A 27,513-nucleotide genomic window follows, 5' to 3' on the forward strand; every position below is an offset into this window, starting at 1 on the left:
ACAAAGAGCATGGGTCCAGGAGTGAGGAAATCTGGGCTTTATTCTGTGCTAAAACTGCCTAAGTAACATCAATCAGGTAAGTCACCCTCACTGTCCTATAAACTTTATGCCAGATGGGCATGACTTCTTGTCCATACAGTGCTATAGTTGTTTTGCAAATATAATGAGATTACGGGTGGTAGAGTAGTACTGAAAAAAGTAACAGCATTATTCAGTCTTAAAGTAGTGTTTTCATTGGAAGTTAAAGGGGAAAATTACTCACTTGGCCTTTTTAGTTCTGGATAGTACAGTTGTAAATATCAAATTATTTAAGGACTTTATTCCCTTAGTATGGCCAAAATAAATACAGGAGTTAGTTATAGATGGCAAAGACATTTTCATAAACTTAATATAGTCTTTGACAGCTCTTCATGTCATTTAAAATTAAAGGATAATTCTTTGTTTTGGATTAATTATTTTAATATTTGTAGCTAAATGTTTACATCTGTTGTTTTGGCAGTGAGATGTATAAAAGAGCTCAGGGAAGAACTCGGATTGGAAAAAAGAATTTCAAGAAACGGTGGTTCTGCTTAACAAGCAGAGAGCTCACCTACCACAAGCAGCCAGGTAGTTGTGTTTATGCTCTATTGTGGGGCTTTTCCTGATTCCCACTGAAGATTTCTTTTTCTGCTGCTTAATGTGACTAGCGAACCTTTTTACTAATGTTACTGTAGTTCATGGTTTCTCACAGTGATGTACACACACTAAAAATATAATAAATATTTGACGAGTAACACCATGTAAATTACACTTTTTCTCTCCCTTTGAATGTCTTGTGTTACTAAAAGTGGTGTTCCTACAGTATGCTCTGTTTTCTAAAAATCCCTGGTAAATCCCTGTTTTTGTAATCAATCTATAAGGAACAACAGTTAGATATTTTAAAACTCAGAATTTTAACTTCCAGAGTCAAATTGGTAAGAATCAGTTTCTTTTAAGTGAGAGTGTTTCAGTGGTTTGCCAAAAGTTCCTACAGTCATACCATAGGCTGTGATTTCTATTCAGTTAAAAGATTCATTCTAGACTATTGCCAAGCTAACTCCAAGATGAAAATTCTAGTAATTTGCCCCCTGAAAAGGCACAAATTGGCTGTTTGGGTATAGAGAGCCATCTTCCTACAGTGTGATTTGAGGGCTTCGGAGAGGCAAAGTTTGTCCCTCAGTGGACTGACATAATGCTTAAAATCTCTACCTTTTAAGTTTATTCCTTTGTGGGTAAAGCATTATCCACAGAAGGCCACTAGTTTCTGATACCTTAGCAAGAATTTAGTATCTAGATCATAGGTCACATACAGTAAAATTCCTTCTGTTCAGAGTGATCAGGATCCAAAGCTGTTCACTTAACCAGAAAGATCAGTTAAAGCAAGAATCACTTAAAAACAAACAAAAAGATGCATTCATACCTTAAATATTTATATGTTTGTTTAGCAGTCTTATGATAGCCAAGATCTTTTCTTTGAATATGGATCTATAGATTAGATTTCCCCTCTGTCTTTCTTGTGCAAACATAACCCTAATGCATCAGTTTTCAGGTTGATTTCTCTAAAGTGAAGCTAGAACTTAAATACTTGAAAAGTAGTCAAATTATAGAATCCTTTTAGTGTGTCATGATAGTCACCCTAAGTTTTTGCAGCTGTCTCACCCCCATATAAATCAACTTTATTTGTGTGGGTGTTGGTCTCCTTATTTGAAAGGCTTTTCAGAGTGTTTGCCTGATTTCCAAATAAATATATGCCTCTTGGTAGGCGGCACTTATTTTGTCACTTTACATAATGTTTAAGTAAATTATAATTACACCATGGAAAAATGGCATAAATAGGTCTGGGAACAAACACAATGGACTTGGTAATCAAAACAGCCTAACCAATGGAAACACAAGGGTACAAGCTTAATAGTTAGTACCCTAGCAGCCACAAGCATTCAGCCTCCCATGAACATCATTCAGTAAGTTCTACAGAGGAAATGGAGAGTCTTGGTTAATCTGACAAATCTGTTAGGTAAAGATCTGTTAAGAGAACTTCTGGTATAAATTCTGAAATGATAAAAACAAACACCAGACGTAAGATACTTTCAAGAGAATGTAGACTCAGTTAAGCTGAGTGCTTCAGTGGAGACTCTAGAAGAGTGAAGTGAAAAGAAATTTTTTTGTTTCATAATTCCTGAGGATGCTTAGCCAGAATGACTACATATGTCCAAATATATTAGTAAGACATAAGAGGCCAAATGCACTATATTTTTAGGCACCTAGATAATTTGTTGTGGAATATAAATATTCCAATGACTAAGGATCAATCAGCTACATACTTGCCCTTCCAGACAGCATTCTTTAAGCTAAGCATATTTTTAATGTTTTAGAAGTTACAGTTTATGTTGAATACTATATAAATGCTCTCACATATATAGCACCATTTTTAAAATAGCTGGCATAATGTGCTAATTATGTTTACATCAGCAGTACACTGAAATAAAATTTAAGGTAAGTTAGTTATCCTCTGTGAATAAGTTGGCTATTTTCTCCTCATTCAAAGTATTTTCTAATCTAAACCAACATTCTAAAGTCTTCTTTGGCTTAAGACTTTAGAAATCAGATGATAGCTTTGGACCTTTTTCCTCTAGAAAAATTCATGAACAAATATAGACACAAAACCTTGCATATAATTTCAGGGAGTTCATAGTCCCAGAGTCCATGCACAGTTCTCAAGAACTTCTGTTCTATCCAGTGATCTTATGAGGATAAAACTCTCTAGAATGATTAGACTGTTCTAAGGCATAAAATAGACACATTAGAAGTTACATTATTTTCAGGCCTTAAGAAATTTAACATGTTGGAATGGCATTGGAGGAATGAGCTCTATTATATGAAGTTTCAAGATTATTTACCAAAGCCTACAGTTTTAAGCATCCATGCTTTTTTTTTTAACTATTTTGTTGGATTTTTCCAAAATATATTACATGCTTCCCTGCCTTCTAAAAAAGAGTTCATTGAACGTAAGTTAACATTTTCTAGATGGCTTGGGGCTGTCATTGATAATACTAATTATTATTTAGTACTCTGATTTAGTGATGTTTTCTGGGCTGCTTATGGGTGTGTGCAGCTGTTTACTTCCCAGCTACATGCCTTGGACTGCTGTGCTTTTTTGTGTTCCTGTGTTTGCTTTATACAGTTTTTCATTATCCCCTCTGTGTTCAGGCTGTCACCTTAAATTTCTTGTGCTGTCAGTGAACAATAATGTAGCATCTCACTCCCACCTCTTATCCCCTACTTCCATTTTTTACTGCTAATATACTATGAGTGAAGATGTAGGTACTGTGTTTGTTAAAATTATACATAAGATTAAAAGGCCTTGATTGACGATTTCAGGACTTTCCTCTGTGAATAAAATCCATAGGCTTTGGATTCTCTCTTTGGTTGTTCAGCAAATGTTTTGCTTACTTCCTGTTTCCTTGCAGTTTTTTGCATAGCTACGACTGCTAGGTAATTAGTCTCTTATTACACTTTACGACTTTGGTGTCTGAAAGAGCGCCTCCCAGATATTCTGTAACATAGCTTTAAATCATTGAGTCTTTCACTCTTTCCTCCTACTGAACACTAGTATTCTGAATCAAGTATTTCTACCACTTAGAATCAAATAATAGTTTTCCAGTTTACTGGAAAAGTAATTAATAGAATTTTCTCAATTTTAAGGGTTTTTCTCAAATAAGTTATTAAATTTTGATGCCCACTTCGTAATAGTAAGCAATTAATCTTCAATATCACTAAATTAACATGTGGCAAATGAATATCGTAGGGCATTCAGTCAGCTATCAGTCATGATTACCTTGACAGTTTCTTATGGATCTGAGTGTGATTATGATTTTATATTGATACACTATAACGCGGTCATCTTCTACAAGTAAAAGTTCTCCTAGTTGTATGCTGGAATCAAATGAGTTATTGATGTTCCAGCCTTTTCCTATCTCATCCAGCCTCATCTTTTGCCTTCTCCATATGTCACTTTGCCAGACTAACTCTTGAAGCTCCTTTGAGTTGTGCTCTTTTACATTCATGCTTTTGTATTTGCTCTATCTAGAAATCCCTTTCTTTCCTTCTTTACCTGTGTAATCTGTTGTCCTTTAACCCTCAGAACAAGTGTCAGCTCTTTATGGAAGTCGTTTTCATAAAGCTTCTGGCCACCTCAGTTGAGTATTCTCTTACTATGTTTCTTTAGCACATTAGTGATAACTTATGTCACACTGTGTAGTCATTACTTTTATCTATCTCTTGCCCTAGTTTTTTAAGATCCTCAGTGGTAAGGACCATGTTTTTACTACCTTCGTTAAGGCATTTATTAATTTTTAATAAATGGTTTTCTTCAGAGGACACCATGTTTTCCAGATATGCTGTTATCTGAATACATTAAGAACCACTGCTCTGGGTTTCTAAAATTTCTGCCAAGCTTACTACTAATAGGTTATTTTTTTAAATAATAAGTTATTAACAAATTCATCTCTGAAATTCCATTTGTGTTCTCCAAACTTGATCAGATATTGTCTACTTTTGGATGACCTGTTATACACAGATACGTACATACAGCCTACACAACTTCCATATGATATCAGTGTTCTAGCTCATATAACCTATGGACAATATAAAAGAAGTCTCCATGTTGTTTTAAACATGCATCTCAATACACTTAGGTTGACTTGGTTTTTACCTGCTCATATTTTCATACACAGGGCTCTGCAGTATTTTTTTTCTTTAATAACTAAAGAACACCATTGATTTGTCTGTGCATTATATTCAACAGATATTTTATTGGGTGCCTGCTGTGTGCCAGATGTTGTTCCAAGCTCTGGAGAAAACAGTAGTGAACAAAACATACCAAAATCCTTACCCCCATGGATCTTATAGTTTAGTAGTGATTGACAGTAAACAAACAAACAAAAGAATTTTATACTATATGGGATGATTATAAATGAGATGGACAAAAGTAAAACAGGGAAGGGGAATAGAGAACTAACTCAGGAGAGTTGCAATATTAAAAAGTCTAGTCAGGGAAGGCTTCACTGAGAAAGTGACATTTGAGCACAGACCTAAGGAGGGTGAGGGAGTGAGCTATGTGGATAAATTTGAGGTAGTAGTGACGCAGACATAGCTAACAGCAGCTGGTACAGAGGCCCTGAAACAGAAGTACACCTGGAGTATTCAAGAGACAAGAGAACACTTTTGTGACTATAAAAAAAAAATGAATAAGGGGGTAATCACAGGAACTGAGATCAAAAAGACCATGGAGGAGCTAGATATTATAGGGCTTGTGGATCATTGAAGGAGTTTGAATAACATGGCAGGGCACTGAAGAGTGTTAAGCAAAGGAATGATATCATTTGAATTATGTTTTGATAGGATTGATCTCCCTTGCCATGTGGAGTGCCGTGTGGAGATTAGACTGAAGGGGGCAAGGAGACCAAGTAAGAAGCTACTGCACTAATTCAGGGGAGACAAGATAATGACTTAGACCTGTTAGTAGCAACGGAGGTTGTAAAAATAGATCACATCTTGGATCTATTTTAAAGATAGTATTCACAAGATTTGCTATAGGGTCAGATATCAAGAGTAAGAGCAAGTCAAGGATAACTCCAGGGATTTGAGCTTACACAAGTAGACTGATGAAGTTGCCTTTTTAAAAATAGACATGGGAGTTCTGGTAATAGTAAAGAAGCTTGTACTAGACTAACTGTCTCATAGATAACAACTAAAAACTTTGGCCAGAATATATAAAACAACTCTCTGAAGAATTTGACCCTTGGAAGATGAGAACTATGCTGGGTGAGATTTATGTTTATTTGGCTTTCCCCCCTGAGAGCACTCCCAATCTGTGCAGTATGAGGTGGTAGAATTCAAACAGAAAGTCATAGTTTGCTTTTTTTTTTTTGGCCGCACCACATGGCATGTGGAATCCTAGTTCCCCAACCAGGGATCGAACCCATGCCCCCTGCAGTGGAAGCATGGAATCCTAACCACTGGACCACCAGAGAATTCCCAGAAAGTCATAGTTTTATTGCCTTGAAATGGCAAAGGACAGAGTTCAAGGCTGCCAGAGAAGGCAGAAATTGAGGAGATTAAAAGGAGGAGCCTTCCAATCTGCTTTGAACTCCCCTGAAATCCTTAGCTGACTCAAACTGCTCATGCTAGGGGGAACTTCAGAGAGGCTAGTGAAAAGCGGTAACCGAAAGATTAAAAAAGCTGAGAAGAGATCTCAGCTTCTTTCCTCCTCAGAGACAGAGTTTGGAATTTTAGAAGGTGGTGGTTCAGAAGTAAAGACTATGCCCTAGGATTAAGGAGATTTAAATAAACAAAGTATCACATAAACAAAGTATAAAGCCAAGCCTCAGAGTGATCAGCTAATGATGTAACTTTTTGAGGGAAGATAACTGAATCCAGAGTCTCTACAATATATTATTCTTAGTGTCCAGTATACAGTGAAATATTAACAAGTTTGAGAAGAAACAGGAAAATACAACACTAGTCAAGAGAAAAAGCACATAACAGATGCAGACCCCTATATGGTCTACATGTTGGAATTAGCAGATATGAACTTTAAAGCTGTTATAAATATTTCAAGGGTTTAATGGAAAAGATAGTCATCATGATTAAAAAGATGGGGAATTCCAGCAAAAGAAAAAAATAGAAACTATAAAAAGGAATCAAATGGAAATCGGAATTGAAAAGTACAACATCATAAATGAAAAGTGTATTGGATGGGCTTAACAATGGTTTGGAGATGTCAGAAGAAAGATTCAGTGGACTTGAAGACAGATCAATGAGAATTATCCACTCAAAGAACACAGAGAAAAAATATTGGGAAAAATGAACAGAACCTTCAACCTACCGAGTTGTGGGACAGTATCAGGCAGTCTAACATATGCATGATTGGTATCCTAGAAGCAGAACAGAGAAAGAGGCAGAAAAAAATACTAGAAAAAATAATGGCCTAAAATTTCCCAGATTTGGCGAAAAACATTTTATTACGGATCTAAGATCAGTGAACACCAAGCATAGTAAATACAAAGAAAACTACACGTAGACACACAATAATCAAACCAAAGATAAAGAGAAGAATCTCAAAAGCAGAGGAACAAAAGACAGATTACATACAGGAGAACAATACAAGGGACAGCTAACTTCTTATAAAAAGCAACCAAAGCCAAAAGACAGTGGAATGATGTCTTTCAAGTGCTGAAGGAAAAAAGCTCTCTACTTAGAACTCTAGTGAAAATTTCCTTCAAAAATGAAAATAATCCTTTAGATAAGTTGTTAAGTAGACTTGCACTATATGAAATGCTAAAGGAAATTCTTCAGGCTGAAGTGACGTAACACCAGATGGAAACTTAGATCTACAGGAAGGAATGAAGAGCACTGAAAATGGTAAATATGTACATAAATGTAATAATGTCTGTCTTAATTTTTTAAAAACATCTGTTTAATGCAGAATTTATAACATTGAATTACAGCGTTTATAACAAATTTAGATGTAGAATATATGACAATAGTAGCACAAAGGAAGGGGATGGAGTAAATTATTGCAAGGGTCATTATTTTATGTGGAGTGACACAAGAATAATTTTAAGTAGATTGTAATGAGTTAAGGCTGTATAAATCTCTAGAAGAAAACTTTAAAGAAAAAAGTATAACCCATCTCTCCCCTGCACAAAAAATAAATTTGGCAGGAGGGGAAGAACAGAGGAGCAAAAATCGGATGGGACAAATAGAAAACAAATAGCAAAATGATAGGTTAAGCCCAACTATATAACACGTAATTAGAATAAATGTAACATCATATCTAAGATCTGGAGCAAAGGAAGGATTATGCACTTTAATCAGTTCTCTTCAGCATTGTATTGGAGGTTGTAAACAATGTAGTAAGACCCCTCCCCCCCAAAGAAGAAAAGGACATATGGAGTTACGTAAAAATTCCTAAGGAATCTTCACAACAACTGTTTGAACTGATAAGTGAATTTAGCAAGATCTTGGGATACATGATTTGTATATACAGATCAGTTGTATTTGTATAAACTGGCATCAAAATGTTAGAAGATGGGGCTTCCCTGGTGGCACAGTGGTTGAGAGTCCGCCTGCCGATGCAGGGGACACGGGTTCGTGCCCCGGTCTGGGAAGATCCCACATGCCGCGGAGCATCTGGGCCCGTGAGCCATGGCCGCTGAACCTGCGCATCCGGAGCCTGTGCTACGTAACGGGAGAGGCCGCAACAGTGAGAGGCCCGCGTACCGGGGGAAAAAAAAAAAAAAATGGGGCTTCCCTGGTGGCACAGTGGTTGAGAGTCCGCCTGCCGATGCAGGGGACACGGGTTCGTGCCCCGGGCTGGGAAGATCCCACATGCCGCGGAGCATCTGGGCCCGTGAGCCATGCCCGCTGAACCTGCGCATCCGGAGCCTGTGCTCCGCAACGGGAGAGGCCACAACAGTGAGAGGCCCGCGTACCGGAAAAAAAAAAAAAAAATGTTAGAAGATGAAATTTAAAAAATAATACCATTTATAGTAGCAGCCCCCCATTCGAAAACACCCAACTGAAATACTTAGGATCATTTTTTAAAAAATAAGTATAAAACTTTAAAGAAAATTATAAAACATTGCTGAGATAAAATAAAGGAGATGCAAATAAATGGAGACATACATCATGTTTGTAGATTTTAAGGTTCAATATTTTTCAAGAAGTCACTTCTCAAATTCATCTTGATTTTAACACAATCCCACTCCAAATCCCAAGTTTTTTTGGGTAAAAATTGACAAGTTGATTCTAAAATTGATGTCAATGGGAAAACAAAGGACTTAACATGGCTGAGCCAATGTTGAAAAGTAGAACAAAGTTGGAGGACTAAGACTTACTAAGACTACTAATTACTAAGTAATTCAAGTCTGAAATTTTGTCATAAGAGCTAGAGAGATCAGTGAACAGACAAGAGTCCAGAAAGACACACACACATATATATGGTCAATTCAGTTTTGATAAAAGTGTCAAGACAGTTCAATTGGGAAAGGAAAGTCTTTTCAACAGATGGTGCTGGAACAACTGGATAAACGAAGAGAAAATGAACTTCACCTTACCTCATACTACACACAAAATTTAATTCAAGATAAGAGGATCGTAGGCCTCAGTGAAAACATAAGAGAGTATCTTTGCAACTGTAGAGTATGCAGGGATTTCTTAGGATATCAAATGCACTAAACATCTTTTTAAGATACACTGAACTTCATTAAAGTAAGATTTTCCCACTCTTTATATCATCACTCCTTTTTCTTTCTTTTTTGTTATGATAATGGGCATAAAATGTGTTGCTTGGCAGTTGAAATTTTTCAAGAGGTTGTTGGGATTTGAGTTTCTTTAAACCATAAGCTAATGTTTTTCACCAAATTTGGGAAATTGTTTACTTCAAATATTTTTTTTCTGTCCATTTTCTCTCCTTCTTAGGACTCCAAATATACTTATTCAGGCATGCTTGATATTGTCTCACAGGTCTCTCTGAGACTTAGTTTATTTGTCTTCTTTCCCTTTTATCTTTGTTCTTTAGATTGGATAGTTTCTATTTACGTTCATTGATTTGTTTACCATCTCAAATCTTCTCTTCAGCTCATGTAGTGAATTTGTCATTCCATTTATTGTGCTTTTCAGCTGTAAAATTTCTGTTTGATTCTTTTTATAGTTTCACTTTTCCTGTTTAGAGTCCATATTTGTTCAGTCATTATTAGCATATTTTCCTTGAATTATTCGAACATATTTATAATAGTGGATTTGCTCACTAAGAGAATAAATTCAACGTCTAAGTCCACTCAGTCAGTTTCAGTTGGCTGCTTTCTTTCCCAAGTATGGGTCACACTTTTCCTGTTTCTTTCCACATCTCATTTTTTAGTTAAAAACTGGGCTTTGTAGGTAATACATTATAGTGTGTCTGAATTCTGTTTGTTCTTCGGAAGAACTCAGACTGCAACGTCTGTTCCGTGTGTGTGTGTCTGTCTGTCTCTCTTTATCTTTCTCTCTGTCAGTGTATAGCTGCTGTTGTCTTTGCTCAGATTTTTTTTTGGTCCCTAATCCTACCTCCCTCCCTAGGGCTCTCACCTGAGCTTGCTTAGTTTAGTGGTCAGCCAGCGATTTGAGCATAGTGCTCAAATACCTGAAGCCAGTAATTCTTCCACCCTTTATCACCTGAGCTGTTTGTGAATCGGAACACATTCAAAGGCACAGCAAATTCACATGTCTCCCCAGGCTTTCCACTTTTGCCAGACTCTCTGGGATGGCACATACATGCATCTTTAGCAGTTAGCCGAGGATGTGGCAGGTTTATTATCTCAGCCTTTCTATAGCTCTCTTGTTTCCAAAATCTCACCCTTAAACTGAATTTGTAACCTCCAGCCAGTAAAGTTGTGAGTTTTCACTGATCTGGGCAATTTGGAAACACCCTCAGGGAGGAAGACTGTAAACTGCACGGTTCTTATCGTATGCGGTAGCAGTTGTTCGTTGAGTAAACACGTCTCAGATTTTTACTTGCTTTTGGTTATTTTCCAGTGCTCTGAAGTGGTTGTTTTTAATAATTTGCCCAGTTTTATACTTACTTTCTAAGGAATGGAATTACTCAGCTTCCTTACACTAGTATCAAAAGATAGATTCACAGTTATTTTATTTCATCTGTGTTCCTTGGGACCGATATATAGCTGGAATTCTGTTTTTCTTGGGGTGGTAATGGTTTTTTAATGGAGATATAATTCACATAACCATAAAATTCACCCATTTAAAGTGTACAATCCATTTTTAGTATATTCACAAAGTTGTGCAATCACCACTAGTTGCAGAACATTTTAATCCCTCCAAAAAAGAAAACCTATACCCATAAACAGTCACTGCTCACTCCTCCCTTCTCCCAGCCCCTGGCAAACACAAATCTGCTTTCTGTCTCTATGGATTTGCCTATTCTGGACATTTCACGTAAATGGACTTAAACAATGTGTATGTAACCTTGTAAGACTGGGTTCTTTCACTTCGCCTAATGTTTTCAGAGTTCATCTATGATATGGTGTGAATCAGTACTTTATTCCTTTTATGGCTGAATAATATTTTGTTGTTTGGATATATTCCAAATTTTATCAGTTCATCAGTTGATGTACATTTAGATTGTATCCATTGTTTTTACTATTATGAATAAGTGCTGCTGTGAACATTCACATACGTGTTTTTGTGTGGACATATGTCTTCAGTTCTCTTGGCTATGTACTTAGGAGTGGAATCAGTGAGTCATATGGTAACTAACTTTATGTTTAACTTTTTGAGGAGGTAATGATGATTTGAACCTAAATTGGATTTTAGTTATTTAATAAGGAAATATAATACACTCACATTTATTGTGATTACTGTAATTGCTACTTTGTTTTATGTTTTTTGTTTATTAGGCTTTTCTGTTTATTGAGGGTTTTTCTCCTGCCTTTTTAATTGGAATAATCAGTCCCACTCATGTTCATTCTGTCCTACCTACTGAGAGAATTTGGGCATCCTATTTCTACCTTTAAATTGTTAACAGACAGGTTTAAACTTACATGTTTACCTTGTTGTCTGCAGTTAATCACAGTCTCTGTTCAAGCTGAGAAGGAACATGAGCATGCTTTCCATTTATTTTTCCCCAATAGCGTCTACCTAATGAAGTCGTCTGAAATTTTAGTACTGGGTTCTCTTTTTTTTTTTTTTTAACATGTTTATTGGAGTATAATTGCTTTACAATGGTGTGTTAGTTTCTGCTGTATAACAAAGTGAATCAGTTATACGTATACATATATCCCCATATCTCCTCCCTTTTGCATCTCCCTCCCACCCTCCCTATCCCACCCCTCTAGGTAGTCACAAAGCACCAAGCTGATCTCCCTGTGCTATGTGACTGCTTCCCACTAGCTATCTATTTTACATTTGGTAGCATATATAAGTCCATGCCACTCTCTCACTTCGTCCCAGCTTACCCTTCCCCCTTCCTGTGTCCTCAAGTCCATTCACTCTGTCTGTGTCTTTATTCCTATCCTGCCTCTAGGTTCTTCAGAACCTTTTTTTTTTTAGATTCCGTATAGATGTGTTAGCATACGGTATTTGTTTTTCTGTTTCTGACTCACTGCACTGTAGGGTCCAACCACCTCTCTACAAATAACTCAATTTCGTTTCTTTTTCTTCTTTATCCATTCATCTGTCTGTCGATGGACACTTAGGTTGCTTCCATGTCCTGGCTATTGTAAATAGAGCTGCAGTGAACATTGTGGTACGTGACTGTTTTTGAATTATGGTTTTCTCAGGGTATATGCCCAGTAGTGGGATTGCTGGGTTGTATGGTAGTTCTATTTTTAGTTTTTTAAGGAACCTCCATACTGTTCTCCATAGTGGTTGTATCAATTTACATTCCCACCAACAGTGCAAGAGGGTTCCCTTTTCTCCACACCCTCTCCAGCATTTATTGTTTGTAGATTTTTTGATGATGGCCATTCTGACCGGTGTGAGGTGACAACCCTCAGAATGGGAGAAAATATTTGCAAACGAAGCAACTGACAAAGGATTAATCTCCAGAATATACAAGCAGCTCATGCAGCTCAACATCAAAAAACAAACAACCCAATCCAAAAATGGGCAGAAGACCCAAATAGACATTTCTCCAGAGAAGATATACAGAATGCCAACAAACACATGAAAGGATGCTCAACATCACTAATCATTAGAGGTTCTCTTGTTTCTTTAACCTTTTTATGTTTTGATTTTTCTAACCATGCTTATCATTTTTTCTGATTTCTTTGCCCAGCACTATTTTTTATATAATGTACTTGTCTTTTTCCTGAATTCTTACTTATTTTGCAAGAGTATGTCCTCAAGGAATTATCTCAGATAGGCATTAGGGCTGATAAATTTTCTGAGTCCTTGCAATTAAAAAAAAAAAGCCTGTTCTACCCTTACACTTGAATAAGTTAGATCAGATTTAAAATCATTTCCCACAGAACTTTTAAGATACTTCTCCATGGTTTGCTAGTTTCCTCTGTTGCTAGTGAGAATTTTGATGTCATTCTGATTCTTAGCCTTGATTCTTCTCCCTAGAAACTCTTAGGACTTTTCTTTAATCTTCAAGCTCTAATATTTTACTGCCCAGTGTCTAAGTATTACCTTTCTTCCGTCCTGCTCAGCACTTGATGGATCCTTTCAATCTGAAGATTTATACCTTTATCTCTGGGACATTTTCATTGGTGATTTTACTCTGAACGCTCTTTCTAGTTTGTTTCTGGAATGCTTATTAGACAGATATCAAAACTTCTAAATTCATCCATCATGGCTCTTAACATTTTTACTTTCTGTTTCTTTGTCCTTTTGTACTTTAGAGAGTCCTCAGTAAAATCTTCCATTTTACTAATTCACCTTGCAATTCATTCCAATTAACATTATCGACTGAAATTAACTCTAATAACATCATATGTGCCTGGAGCAGTGCACTTTCTCTACATATGCTGTATTGTCCAGAAATGAACAAATACAGCAATTCTAGGATATGGGCATGCTTTTGTGTATTCAACAAATCTAAAGATAGAAACTTCCTGCAAAATTTTTAAATTCTCTGGAATCTCTGTGGTGCCCCATGTAGATTAGTACCGAAAGACATGTCTCCTTTCTCCCTCATTTATTATACCCCTGATTTCCTCAGATGTTATTCTCTTTGTTGTATGTGTGTCTCCTCCAGAGTGCTGATTTTCCTCATCTGTTTGGTGATTTTTTTGGCGATTTGCTCATCTTTGTGTTACAGTCCATTCACCTGCTTGAGTGTTCAGTAGCTTACAGCCAGTGATTTCGAGGGAGGGACAGGACGAGCTGCTGAGGGGCAAGGGTGCTCGTGCTTGTCTTCTGGCGTGGATGCTTTCAACAACCTGTGGCAGCCCTGCTTTACAGCCCAGTGCGCATCCTTACTGCTTTAGCCTGGGGCTGCGCCTCTGTTGACTGCTGCTTAGCACAAGGTGGCCGGGCGAGGGGTGCGGTGAGGACCTAATTGACCCAGCTGTTCCAGATGCAGCATACCAATCAGTGATATGACTGTCATCACACATGTCTGAGTGTGTTACCCCTCGCCCCGCCAACTGTCTATGTCCTTTGACTCTGGCTTGAAGCTTTTCTAAACCAGCCCTCCTTTTACAGATGTCTTTTCCTACGTGTGGTTTGGGCTGTGGCTTCTTCCAGTTTACTCCCTTCCCACCTCCCCACACCTCCTCATAAATTTGATCTTGTAACTAGCTCCCAGGAGACTGCTGATAGTCTTTTCTTATTTTCCCATGTATATGTAATTTGTATTTGTTGAATTTAAATGTTTCCGCAGAAAAGTTTTCCCTACCTGCCCAATTTAAAGTAACTTCCCAACCACTTTCTATCATATCGCCTTGGATTGTTGTCATTATAGCATTCATCTCTACCTAATGTTTGTCTTTCGTCAGTCTTTCCAGACCTAAATGCAAACTTCATTAGGGGCCTTATGCGTTCTGTTTACTCCTGTATCCCAAGTGGTTACAGGACAGTGTCTGGTATATAGTAAACATTCAGTGTATGATAGTTGAATTAAGTGACTTTATCTTTTAAAAAAAATCGTATATCACATCTTCTTGAATTACACGAATTTTAGATTTTACATCAGGAACCAGGCTTAGCAAATACTCTGTTAACCTCTCTGTTCAAGAAAGAAAACCTTTATTAATCAAATTAGTGTCTTTGACCAAAAAGCTATACATTAATCCATGGAAAATATAAAGGTCTTAGCCTCCAGCACTTCAACCCACATGTCATTAAAGCAAAGTTTGGTGGAAGGGGAAGCAAAGCTTTGATTCTCTAAGAACAACATTACAAAATGACCAGAAAAAGTCATAATTATATTTGCTTATAGTTTCTTATAGTTTCTGACTATATGAATGTAGTTTATTCTCAAGTAAATTGTAAGTTGAAATGCTTCGTATCCTCATGCCACCTTATTATGAAGCTCTTTTAGAAAACTCACATTTCCAAATTCTTTTTTAAAAAAATATTATTTTTGGCTGCGTTGGGTCTTAGTTGCAGCACACAGGATCTCCAGTTGTGGCATGCAGGCTCAGTAATTGTGGCGCTCGAGCTTAGTTGCCCCGTGGCATGTGGGATCATAGTTCCCCGACCAGGGATCAAACCCACATCCCCTGCATTGGAAGGTGGATTCTTAACCACAGGACCACCAGGGAAGTCCCCAAATTCTTAAATTCGGTTAATGATTCACTCTACCAAATAAGATTTTACTTTTATTTCCTGTCTCTCTCAGAGTAAATTTGGTAGCTCTAGTCAGCTGACCAGCCATTATATGATAGTAATGAACAATTTTTCAATTTCAAATCATTGTTTTGAGGGTTAATTCCTTAATTAAATATTTGATTGGAAAAGCAGAAAAATCCACTTAGATACAGATTCACTGTTTATTTAATAACTCCATGAAAGAAAATTCCATGTCTCCACAAGTTTTGAGTAGACCTTTATTGCTAAGTATATTTTCAGCCCCCACATAATTAATGTTACAAATATAATAACATTTTTATTTTCTACATGGAGATCAGATCTATTCCCTCATTTTTCCTTGAAAATGTTTTAATTTTATTTTTAAAAAAATAAAGAGGGAGTCACATTATAGAAAACAATCAAAATTCATTTGTTCCATAAAACAAAGGATTCTTATATATGCACCATTTGGAAATCTGTAAGTTTGTTATACACCTACCATCAAGAGAATGATCTTAAATCTTATAGAGTTAACCTCTTACCTCTATCATTCTGATGGAAATTATTTTAATTTTATCCTACTTCTTTTACAATTTAGGCAAAGATGCAATTTACACGATTCCAGTGAAAAACATTCTTGCTGTGGAAAAACTGGAAGAGAGCTCTTTCAACAAGAAAAATGTAAGTTACATAATTTAAAGCTTTTTAAACTGCATATATTACTTAGCTGGAAATTTAAAAAGAGGTTTATTTTAGTATTTGTTATTAATCATTAATATCTTTTAACTGGTAGCTAGAAATCTGTCTTAAAATTGTCCATTATTGTTGATGCTTTATATAGTCTGCCTCCCCTGTTAAGTTAAAGGTACTTTTCTCAATATTTGCATATTCTCAAACTTCTCAGCTTGACATTCAAGTTTTTAAGAATATAGTCGCAACCAGTCTGTGCAGCCTTATCTTCTGCTACCCTTCAGTACATACCAATACACTCAAGTCATCCAAGATGATTTCCTTGTTTCTATTTTCCCACTGCTTTGTCTTTACTCATACTTCTTTCCTCCATCTGAAATTCTGTCCCTTTATTCCTGATTATATGATAGTTCCTTCCTTTGGATTTGTGTGATTTCTAAAAATTATACTCTGTTGTACCGTTTAGTACCATGTGACTCAGTCCCAGGGACTAACTTGCTTGAAACATAATAGTTTATAAGATAGATGCCTGAGCAGCAGTTACCTAGCCAAGCAAACTAGATTTCTCTTATGTACCTTTTTGTGTTTTGTACTGTTTGGGTTTTAGACCCTGTCACTAACTTTTTGTCTTAATTGCCTATGAAGATGTTCCAAGTGATACACACAGAGAAACCACTCTATGTCCAGGCAAATAACTGTGTGGAAGCTAATGAATGGATAGATGTACTCTGCAGGGTGAGCCGATGCAATCAGAACAGGCTCAGCTCTTATCATCCCTCTGCATATCTAAACGGAAACTGGCTCTGCTGTCTGGAGACCAGTGAAAACGCTCTCGGCTGCAAGCCATGTACTGCGTAAGTTTCTTTTTGATTAAAGAAGCAATGTTTTAAATGTGTTACATTCGTACAATGGAATATTATTCAGCCATAAAATGGATTGAAGTCCTGATACATGCACAGATGAACCTGGAAAAGATGCTGAGTGAAAGAAGCCAGACACAAAGGCCATATGATAACATTTACATAAAGTATCCAGAATAGGTAAATTTATAGAGACAGAAAGTAGATTAGTGGTTGTGAGGGGCCAGTGGGAGGGAGGAATGGGGAATACTAATGAATACAGGTTTCTTCTGGGGGCGATGAAAATGTTCTCAAATAAATCATGGTTGCACAGGTCAAAATATAAAAAAGGGCAGTGTTTAAATAGATGTGCAAGCTTGAGCAAGATACCGAGGAAGAAGGGCTTAGCCCTGTAGACTTAAAGAGTAATGGGATGAAGCATAGGTAATGAAAGTGATTTCACTTTAAAATTCCCTTCCTTTTGATTAGTCACATAATGACCAAACCTCTCTTGGCCCCATTTTATTTAATTATCAAATTAGATTAGATTCCTAAGGTTCCTTCTGCAAAATTCTGTGGTTCTATTTTCAGTCTCAAACCATCAAAAGTCTTTAGCATGTTAACAGTGATATTTTTCCAATGTCTTTGATTTCATTTTTACCATAGAGGTGTCCCAGCAGACATCCAGATAGATATTGATGAAGACAGAGAAACAGAAAGAATTTATTCCCTTTTTACCCTCAGTTTACTTAAGCTGCAGAAAATGGAAGGTAACTATACAATTAAAATACTTTTATATAACCATGATCCTTCATTACCAATGCCTGAAGTGTTGCTTTGGCATTTTCTTAAAGTCAAAGATACCTCATAGATTTACCAAAATGTTACTTATATGAAAGTTGACAAACTCCCAAAGGGAGCCTTTTTCATAGATATTCATCAAGTAAAAATACTGTTTTTGAAAATATGTGATTATCATAATAAAATATATGTATTTTGGTTATCTATGCATTTCCAGGGGAGATCTTCCCAGCTTGAGCCCCTTGAAAAGTTTTTTTTTTTAATAAGTTATTGTATTTATTTTTATTTTTGGCTGCATTGTGTCTTTGTTGCTGTGCGCAGGCTTTCTCTAGTTGTGGCGAGCGGGGGCTACTCTTGGTTGTGGTGTACAGGCTTCTCATTGCAGGGGCTTCTCATTGCAGTGGCTTCCCTTGTTGCGGAGCACGGGATCTAGGTGCACGGGCTTCAATAGTTGTGGCTCACGGGCTCAGTAGTTGTGGCTCGCGGGCTCTAGAGCACAGGCTCAGTAGTTGTGGCACACGGGCTTAGTTGCTCCGCGGCATGTGGGATCTTACCGGACCAGGGCTCGAACCCATGTCCCCTGCATTGGCAGGCAGATTCTTAACCACTGCGCCACCAAGGAAGCCCGAAAAGTTCTTATTTATACTATCAATACAAATTACATTTAATGAATTTAGTTGTCTGATCAGAGATTTTATTGCTTCTTGTAGAGGCTTGTGGAACTATAGCAGTCTATCAAGGACCACAGAAAGAGCCTGATGACTATTCTAACTTTGTAATCGAGGATTCTGTAACAACCTTTAAGACAATTCAACAAATAAAAAGCGTCGTAGAGAAGCTAGATGAACCTCATGAAAAGTATAGGAAGAAAAGATCAAGTAGTGCAAAATATGGGAGCAAGTAAGTATTTTTAAAGATACTTTCAACATTTTCCAACACAGTTTGAGATTGCCTCTGCTACCCTGTACTCACACCTGAAGTGCAGGCCTCCTGCTTACCTTCGTCTTTCAAAACCGGCTCAGAACCTTTCTCTTGTGCAAGAATCTCCCTGGCCACTCATACAGGGATCTTTGTCTTTTTCAGTTCTGGTATCATTTCATTATATTGGTGCAGTACTTTGTCATCACTTTTTAATGTTATATTTCAATGTAATCTTTGAACTGAATACTTAGTAGTTTTCTGTTTTTGCTTTGTTTTGCTGATCCTCTTCTTTATCTCTTACAGTACCTTTATACACACTAAGTACTAGAAAAAAAGAATCAGCTTCATAGTGCTGGAAGTAGCTTGTAGTTGATGCTTTGGATCCATCTCAGATGCAGATGGACACTGGTGGAAACAGCAGCAAGAGTTAATATTTATTAAGGAGCTTACTCCTTACCACTGGGCACTGTACCTAGTACTTTACATTGCATCAGTTAGATAGTTTTTAGCAGCAAGTAACAGAAAATCCCAATTGAAGTGGCTTAAATAATAGGAAATTTTTTAACCTTACAGATTAAGTCCCGATTTCCACAGTTGGTTAGCTCAGCAGTGTCATCAAGGACAATCCAGCCGCTCAGCCATCTTCAGCAAGATGATTTCTGTTCTCCTCAAACTTGTCCCCTCATGGTCACAGCTGGGCTGCAATCGTTCAGAGCCCCACATTTTTAATAATAGCAGCCAGGGGCAGACAAAGCTATTTCCTCCTCAAGAGGAAGGAAACCTTGTCCAAAGTTACCCCTAGCTTCCCCTGAAACACAGGGCTGCCCAGTACTAGCGCTAGAGTCAGGTTTCGATTTGCGCAGAGGTAGATAGGGAGAGATGGTTCTTGGACCAGCAACTAAGTGTTTGCCACAATGCACACTCTCTCATTGAGCCTCACATCAGCCCAACAGGGTTGTATTCCCATTTCACAGCTAGAGAAACCGAGGCTCGGGGAAGTTAAGTGTCTTGCACAAGGTCATACAGCTGATTAAGGAGGGGCTTTGAATCTTGGCCCCACCATTTTTACTTTTTTTACCTATGTGGATTGATAATTATATATGTTTTATAAACAATAAAAATCAGTTTGACAGGTATAAATATTTATGTTCTCCCTAGATAGAAGGCTCAGTACATTAGGAAGATTAGTGTAAGCATCCTCATACTGTCTTTTCTACGTTAGTATACTTTGTTCTCTCCCAACGGTAGTAATCCAGTTTTCTTGGAGCCCCGGAAGGTTTCCATATGAGGTCCTAGTCAATGCTTGACCACCCTTCTTAAATAGTATTCTCCCCCTGTAGCCACACACACTCCTGTACCCACACCCCCTTGCCCAGCTGTATTTTCCTCTGTTAAAAAATTCCAGTCTTTCTTGTACTAAATATTTTATTTGTTCATCTTATTTCCTCTATTTTTCTCTAGGGAAAATCCAATTATTGGGAAAACATTTTAGAGTTTGACCAATTGACTCAGAAGAACTGGAAAATATTATTTTTGTTGGAGTTTTTCAATTCATCACATATTTTGTTCATAGTATTTAAGAATGAACATTGGCTTTACTGTCACCTGCATTCACCTTGTATTTAATATTTAATAATTGAAATTAACTGTTTGTTTGGGAATCCTGGTATTGATGTGTTCCTAGAGAATTTAAAACCCAAGATTCCCTTCATATCTTATGTGTCGAAAGCCATGTTTCTGCAACTTCTTTTTAATAGAAAGAATCTTCCTAAAGAACCTTTGTAACAAAAGGAGAACTCCTCCATAGCAAGAAACCATTTCTTCTTCTAACACTCTGTGTTCTGTGGACTTTTCACTACCATTAGTGCCTGCTCTATACTGCCAACGTTGTGTTTTACTGGAATATTTCAATCCATGACTATTCAGAGCTTTCCATTTAGTTCATCTAGATCCTCCCTCTTCAAAAAACAAAAAAAACAAACAAAAAAAAAGATCTCCTTTGGTCCATTGGTCATTACAGATTACATTTGGAACAGCGACAGAAATGTTAGAAAACTGCCAGAGTATCCTTGAAAGCTGGTAGATCTTTTGTCTATTTAGAGAGGATGCAAACAGAACTCAGATAGGAGAAATCAGGGAACATGTACTGTTGTCTGCATCTTGTTTACATTTGGGATGAGTGACGGCAGATGAAATAAAATGAGACCACTAAATTTTTTTCATTGTTTAAACATCAGGTACTCATTTTCTTGATTTGAGAGTTCAGGTTAATGTGACTTCTAAGGACTTCACTTTTGAAAAAGAAGAGAAAGTAAACAATGGGAAAAGGTGGTGGTAAACTCACTCGACTTCACTCATTACTCCATTTATTATAAGGGCCACCACCATAGGACGCCCTCGTCCCAGCGTGAGGCTGAGATCTAACTCAAGAACAGTCACTCGACGCACTTTACTTATCTGGGCCACCCCAGATTATACTTCAGATACTCCGTGGTATCTAATCTTTATGATCAGTTGAATGATCAGTGTTTAAGTCTAGAAATAGTGCTTTCCTGAAAATGTTTATATTTCACTGCTGTTTTCTTATTGCCTGCTAGCCAAATGGAATTCGGGCAAGCAACTGTTTGAATCCTATTTTTCCCTAATTTACTTTTATCCTAAAAATCATAACTGTAAATAAGCAATCGAAGCAAGTTGCCACCTTGAAGGTAAGAGGTATGCACTTTGCTTCATCAGTATTAAAAACCATGGTACTCTTATTTTGTCTTTTTAAATTCAAAACATTTTCTAAATGTGGTACTTTGAACCTTGGAGTATTTTACATGTTTCTGTTTAAAACTGTGACTACTTATTAATGTAAATCTAGCTAGTAGTGCTTTCTTTGTTTCCCTGAGCATAAGCTATATTTCAAGATACACTTTGCCAATTATGTTATTGGTAATTGTTTTTAAATTATAATGTTACTAGGTAATTATTTTTAAAGACCATTCACACACAGTCATCAAAGTTGTTCCATAAATGATTGTAATGGAGCAATGTCTCTAATGTACAAGTCTCTAAAGGACTTGTAAAAATCGGTTGGTTTTATTTAAGAATCAGTCCTAGTCTGCATTATGGTAGGTCATTGCTGGCCCATTTTAAAGACAGGTTTGAAAAGTCTTTTAAATTTTATGAGCTTGTAGATTCCATAAACTACATTGATTCATCATTGTGAAAGAATTTTACCATTTAATAAATTTCTCACTTTTGAATTTCATTCAGATTGAAATTTCATTTTAAGGGTCTCTGAATGTCTGCCTGGAAAGGCCATGTGAGCATTGCCAGGTACCACTCATTACTCTCTAGTGGCTTCTTTAGTTATATTCTTCTAATATTTCTAATGTCAAGCCCTCCGTTATGACAGTTTTTAAAGATCACAGCATTCTCAAAGGGACCAAGGCTGTGTGAATACGTGACTCAGAATTTGAAGAGTTCAGTTACTAGTTATTTTCTTCACATGACACTTTTTAAACAGCCAGTTTGACTGGAATTAACCACCTTGGCATAGCCTAAAAACAAGTAATATGACATGAAATTTTCTTTGAAAGTCTTCTGAAATGAGAGACCATGTCAGTGGGACCCCAAAATAACCAAGGTACTTACTTGCTTCCAAGGGCCTCCTCATTCCTCTGCTGTTACTTATGAGTACTTTGATTTTTACTACCTGATCTGCTTTCTCTGCCTTTTCTAAACTTGAAAAAAATACATGGCAGCTCACTTTACCCTAAAACCCCAAAAACCCCAAGAAGGAAAGAAAAGGATGATATGGAGAAACTCTTGCCATAAATGCCAATTCTGGTTCTTAGTTTATCCATTTCTATCATTTAAAATTATGCTGGTATGTTGCTTGTTTTGTTGTTGTTATCGTTTGTTTTGTTCTTTATTTAGCTTTGTTTTTTTTAATATTCATTTAATATAATGGGAAATAGCAACATTTTTTTTACTCCCAGGAATGTAATTTATCAAATTGAACTATTTTCTTTGCCAAAGAAAAATAATGTTTATCACAGGTAGTGGTTAAGTGTCAAAACAAGGCTTTCCTTATTGTACAAAAAAAGATGACGAATGATGTGGCTTTTGTTTTTGTTTCTGAAGCCTAATTTCATTCATTTATCAGAAAAGCTCATTCATGCCAGATTTTTTTGTTTTTTTTTTGTTTTTTTAAGTAAAAGCACCTTTAATTTGTTCTAATGGTACATCCTGTAAAGACAAAATGCTACAAAGCCTTTTAGGTGTCCTTACAGTATGTGAAAAATACAGGACTCATTCTAGAGTTAAATTGCCAGTCTTGATATTATCTGCTTCCATTTTTATTAACTTTTGGAAATTAATGTTGCTAGTAAATATTGGTTTTTTACAGTGTCCAGTTTGAAAATATAAGTTATCAAAACTTAATGTAGTGAATTTGTGTAACCATGTTGTATTGTTGAGAATGTATTTTTATTTAAATTTTATTTTCTTATCAAAAGTATTATAAAACTTAAGAACTTTTGTAGCTGTCGCTTGGAAATAACTCAAATAAATTACAAGAAGCCTGTCCACTCTTTGTGTGACCTTACTTTCTCACTGATGTAAGAATTTCTTCTCATTTAAAATTATTGTACCTCACCTATTAGGAAGGGAATAGCAGAAGTGAGGAGTCCTCAGTGACTAACAAAGAACAAACCATCTGGAAAGGGTGCAGTAGTTGTCTGCATTTATCTAGACTGATTTTTTGATGGACTAAGGTCCTTATTTATTCATTCAGCAGAATTGTTTTGAAGACCTACGGTGTGCAGGTGCTGTGAAGGATCCCGTCATTCCCGAGAGCCATGCACATCTGTTGTGTGGGAATATATTCCCCTCTTTTCTGAGTAAATAATAGTTTAGAGCTGACTTGCACCCCCAACGAGAGAAGCCAGAATCTTCCCCATTAGTGCCTCAGCAGCCTCTTAGTATCCTCAAATAAACCTCCATAAAACCTAGTCCCTGCAACTCCAGAGGAACTGAAGGTTAACAAAGAGGAAGGAATAGGGTTCTGAATCTCTAAGCATCTTGTTTTTACTGAAATACCAGAATCCCACTCATACTAGCCCATGTATTAGAACAGACCTTAGAAAAATCAGTAAGGACATAGTCGAACTCAACAACATCAATCAACTGGATACAATGCACATCTATAGACTAGTTCCTTCAAAAGAAAAAAAAGAATAGACCTTAGAATAGAAACATCAAAGGGTTCTGTGTGGGTTCTATTCTATGACATAAACCAGTTCTTTAAAGAGAGAGGGGGCAATACTTCTGTTGGGTTTCTCTTTAAGTTTCATGACTCCAAAACAAGAGACACCTAAGGCCAAGCAGAGTCCCTTTATGTTCCATTCGCTGGTGTAGGTTTCTCGACTGCCCCAAGTCTCAATGACCAGTGTGGCCCTTCAGAGAATACCTGTCTTGGATAGACATGACGTACTTCAAACATAAACTGATCCATGTCCAGAGACCTTGGATCATCATTCCTCACATGTATCCTCACCTGAGGTTTAGTCTTTTGTGGCCGGAAGTCTCATTCATTGGCTTGTCGTTTTGCCACGTGACTTCTCAGTTTGGTGAACCATTTGCCGTCATATTTTAAGCTTTTATCTAGATTTTATATTAACAGCAGAGAAGGTAACCTGTTGAAAGTCCTATTAAGATTCATTCAGTTTTCTGCCTTGTATGTTAAATCCTTTTTATTTCATACTATCAAAGCCTTTGCTTTCTTTGCATTTATCTACTTTTTGACATGGTCTTAGATAACACGAAGTTTTTGCTCATCAAGGAAAATTCTCTCTGGAGTGAACAATATTGTTTTCCAAATTTAACATATTTCTCAACTCCACCCAGAACTGAGAAGGCCACACTGCACTGTTACAGAAGCACCCATTATTTTAGTCAGACTCAATGCAGTGTGGGGTAAGTGACCCCTCAAGAGGCCTATCAGAGTCTCCCTGAGGAGATGGAGGGCTCAGGTGTAGTTTGAGAAGGCATGAGTCAGTATAATTTTTATACTTGAAAATGCAAAAAAACACCTCTTTTTGTAATTCATAGAACAGAAAAGTCAACAAAATATTGACTGGTACAAATAGCATAGGTGAGACCATGATTCTCACCTGAAGGCCCTTTGCAATATGGAGGCTGAGATGTTTGTGTTCATGTGGGACATTTGTTTTTAAAGTTTGGGAAACACTGGAATATGGGCTAAATTCCAAACCCTGATCCCAAGTCTCTTAAACTGTACATCAGAAGTAGTTGTCAAGAGTAAAACTACAACCAAAATCACTGCCTGCTTGGAGTTTGCATTCTGGGACGAGACGGAAGATTAAACAAACAGGTAAAATGTCAGATGGTGATAAGTATTATGGAGCAAAGTAAAGCGGGGAAGGGAGGCCGGGAGGGCTGGGATACGATTTAAAATTAGGTGGTCAGGCAAGCCCTCACAAGGTAGGTGACATCTGAACAAAGGTCTGAAGAAGGCGAGGAAAGGGAGTCTTAAGGATGTGAGGGGAAAGGTCCTCCCAGGCAGAAGAAAGAAAACGTGTGGTGTGCTCAAAACAGCAAAGGAGATTAGTGTGGCCAGAGCGAGGTGATTGAGAGGAACTGGGATGCCTGGGATGAGAGACCATTCTGAGCAGTGGAGTAACATGGTGGACTTGGCTTCCTTGGATTGCTCTGGCTGCTGTGTTGAGAAAAGTGTCGCAGGCATAGGCGGCAGCAGGGGATTGGGTAGACTAGCATCCTATTCGTGTGAGATTCGTATGGAACCACAGAGGACCCCCGAACAGCCAAGGGGATCCTGACAAAGGAGACCAGCAGCTGGAGTAAACAAAAGAGGCACATGGGCCAGAGGAATAGAATAGAGAGCCCAGAGATAAACCCACAAATACGTGGTCAGTTAATCTATGACAAAGCTGCCATCCAAAGGACATGCAGTAGCCAAAGGACATGTTCCCCAATAAATTGCTTGGAAAATGGAACATCACAAGCAGAAGGACACTGGACATCGTCTCCTTCGCACACAAAGCTAACTGAAATACACAGTTCTTCACATCAGGCCCTCCCTTTGCTGGGTCCTCTGGTGACAGACCCCCAGCAGTCAGCCATGCACAAAAGATTCTCAATTTTTCATCACTTTTCTTCCCATGGCAGCACCTTACAGCAGGTCCTAAAGAAACAGAGATCCACTCAACGTGGATGCAGACTTGCATTGTCCTGAAACCAAATCCCTGGTACGTCCTAAGGAGACCTAGCTCCTGTCAGCTGTGCACAGAGCCAGGTCTGTGGGCAGATCAGGCAGGCCCTGCACTGGTAAGAGAGACGGGCTTGTCGCCCTCTGCTGGCAAACTAGGAAATGCAGGCCGCACCCACTCAGTTTAGTGGAGGCTGAGTTCACTGCTGGCAGTCCTGCCGAATCCACTAATGTTTGGGAATAAAGATAGATGGAGGCAATGTCCCATGAATTCTCAAAAAGTTATAAAACAGTTAGAAACCATATGCAATGAAATGAATGTAGATACAAACTTTACACCTTACACCCCAAATCACTCAAAATTGTCCACAGACACATTTAGAAATAAAACTATAAAAATTATAGACTAAAACATATAAGAAAATTGACATGGCCATGGATTTGGTCACGTAGATCATGAGCTTCGAGTTTTATCACAACACGTAAAGCCCACACACAAAAGGGTAAGAATACTCATAATACGTGTTATATAAAATTAAAAATTTCTACTCAGCAAAATGCCTTATTCAGAAAGCCAAAAGACAAGCAACAAACAGGGAGAAAAATATTTGCAAAATACATATCTGATAAAGAACTTGTACCCACGTTATACAAAAATCGATAAACAGCTGCATTAAAAATGGGTAACGATCTGAACAAACACCTGGCCAAAGAAGATTACAAAGTGGACAAAAATATGATCCACGTCGTATACCATTAGGGAATTACACATGAAGACTATAAGACAGCACTACACACATATTAGAACTGCTAACCTCCTCCCAAAAGGACAACACCAATTACTGGAGGATGGAGCAAAACAGCAACTCTCCTTCATTGCTGATGGCACACAAATATGGCCGCTTGAGATACAGTTTGGCAGTATTTTCCAAAGCCAAGCAAGTCTCACCCCTCGAGATCCATCTTTATGCCTCCAGTATTCACAGAACTGCTTTGAAAAACTATATCCAAATGAAAAAAGGATAATATTACGCACAGAAGCTCTACTCATAACGTCTAAACCTTCCAGGAATCAGGGTTTCTTCAGAAGATGAATGCATAAGGAAATTGGGGTACATACATGCGAAGGGGAGAATCGGACGCCCCAAACTATGGAATTTCAATAGACCCCAAACAGCTAAAACAATTTTGACAAAGAAAATCAAAGTTGGAGGCTCACACTTCCCAATTGCAAATGCTAGTACACAGCAACAGGAAATAAAACACTGTGATACTGGCATGAGCTATACATAGAGATGAATGGAATTGAATGGAGATCCCAGAAATAAAGCCATCTGTATAGGATGAACTGATTTTAGACGAGAGTAAACAGCATGAAATTGGGGGGAAATGATGTTTTTAACAAATGGTGCTAGGCAATTGGCTGTCCGTAGGCAGAGGAAGGAAACTGGACCCCTTACACCACATATGAAAAGTATCTCAAAATACATAAAAGGCTTAAATGTAAAAAATAAAATTTCACTCAGCCCCATGTATTCACGTGTTCTACATCCATGTTTTCAACCAATTCCAGCTCAGAAATATTAGGGAAAAAATTCCAAAAACTTTCAAAAGGAAAAACTTGAATTTCCAAATGCCTACAACTATTTACATAGAATTTACATTGTATTTTAATATTTATATAGCATTTCTATTGTATTAGTTCTTATA

At 37.4% G+C, this 27,513-nt stretch overlaps 1 protein-coding gene across 2 annotated transcripts in view; it reads left to right on the forward strand.

Annotated features, from left to right (window-relative positions):
• RASA2 (RAS p21 protein activator 2) overlaps positions 1–23,139 on the forward strand; it is a 119,319-nt gene extending 96,180 nt beyond the window's left edge. The window contains exons 19-24 of one of the 2 annotated variants that reach the window (XM_024769012.1): positions 500–606; positions 15,911–15,993; positions 16,648–16,856; positions 17,508–17,611; positions 18,353–18,542; positions 20,025–23,139. In XM_024769012.1, the coding sequence (XP_024624780.1) occupies positions 500–606; positions 15,911–15,993; positions 16,648–16,856; positions 17,508–17,611; positions 18,353–18,542; positions 20,025–20,055 (724 nt within the window). In that variant the 3' untranslated portion in view covers positions 20,056–23,139. Of the gene's footprint in view, positions 1–499; positions 610–15,910; positions 15,994–16,647; positions 16,857–17,507; positions 17,612–18,352; positions 18,543–20,024 lie in introns of both variants that reach the window. The other variant, XM_024769013.1, reaches the window with a different exon arrangement.
• Positions 23,140–27,513: the final 4,374 nt, after the last annotated feature.

This window comes from Neophocaena asiaeorientalis, unplaced genomic scaffold (assembly GCF_003031525.2).
Source record: "Neophocaena asiaeorientalis asiaeorientalis breed wild unplaced genomic scaffold, Neophocaena_asiaeorientalis_V1.1 scaffold118, whole genome shotgun sequence".
Taxonomy (NCBI): domain Eukaryota; kingdom Metazoa; phylum Chordata; class Mammalia; order Artiodactyla; family Phocoenidae; genus Neophocaena; species Neophocaena asiaeorientalis.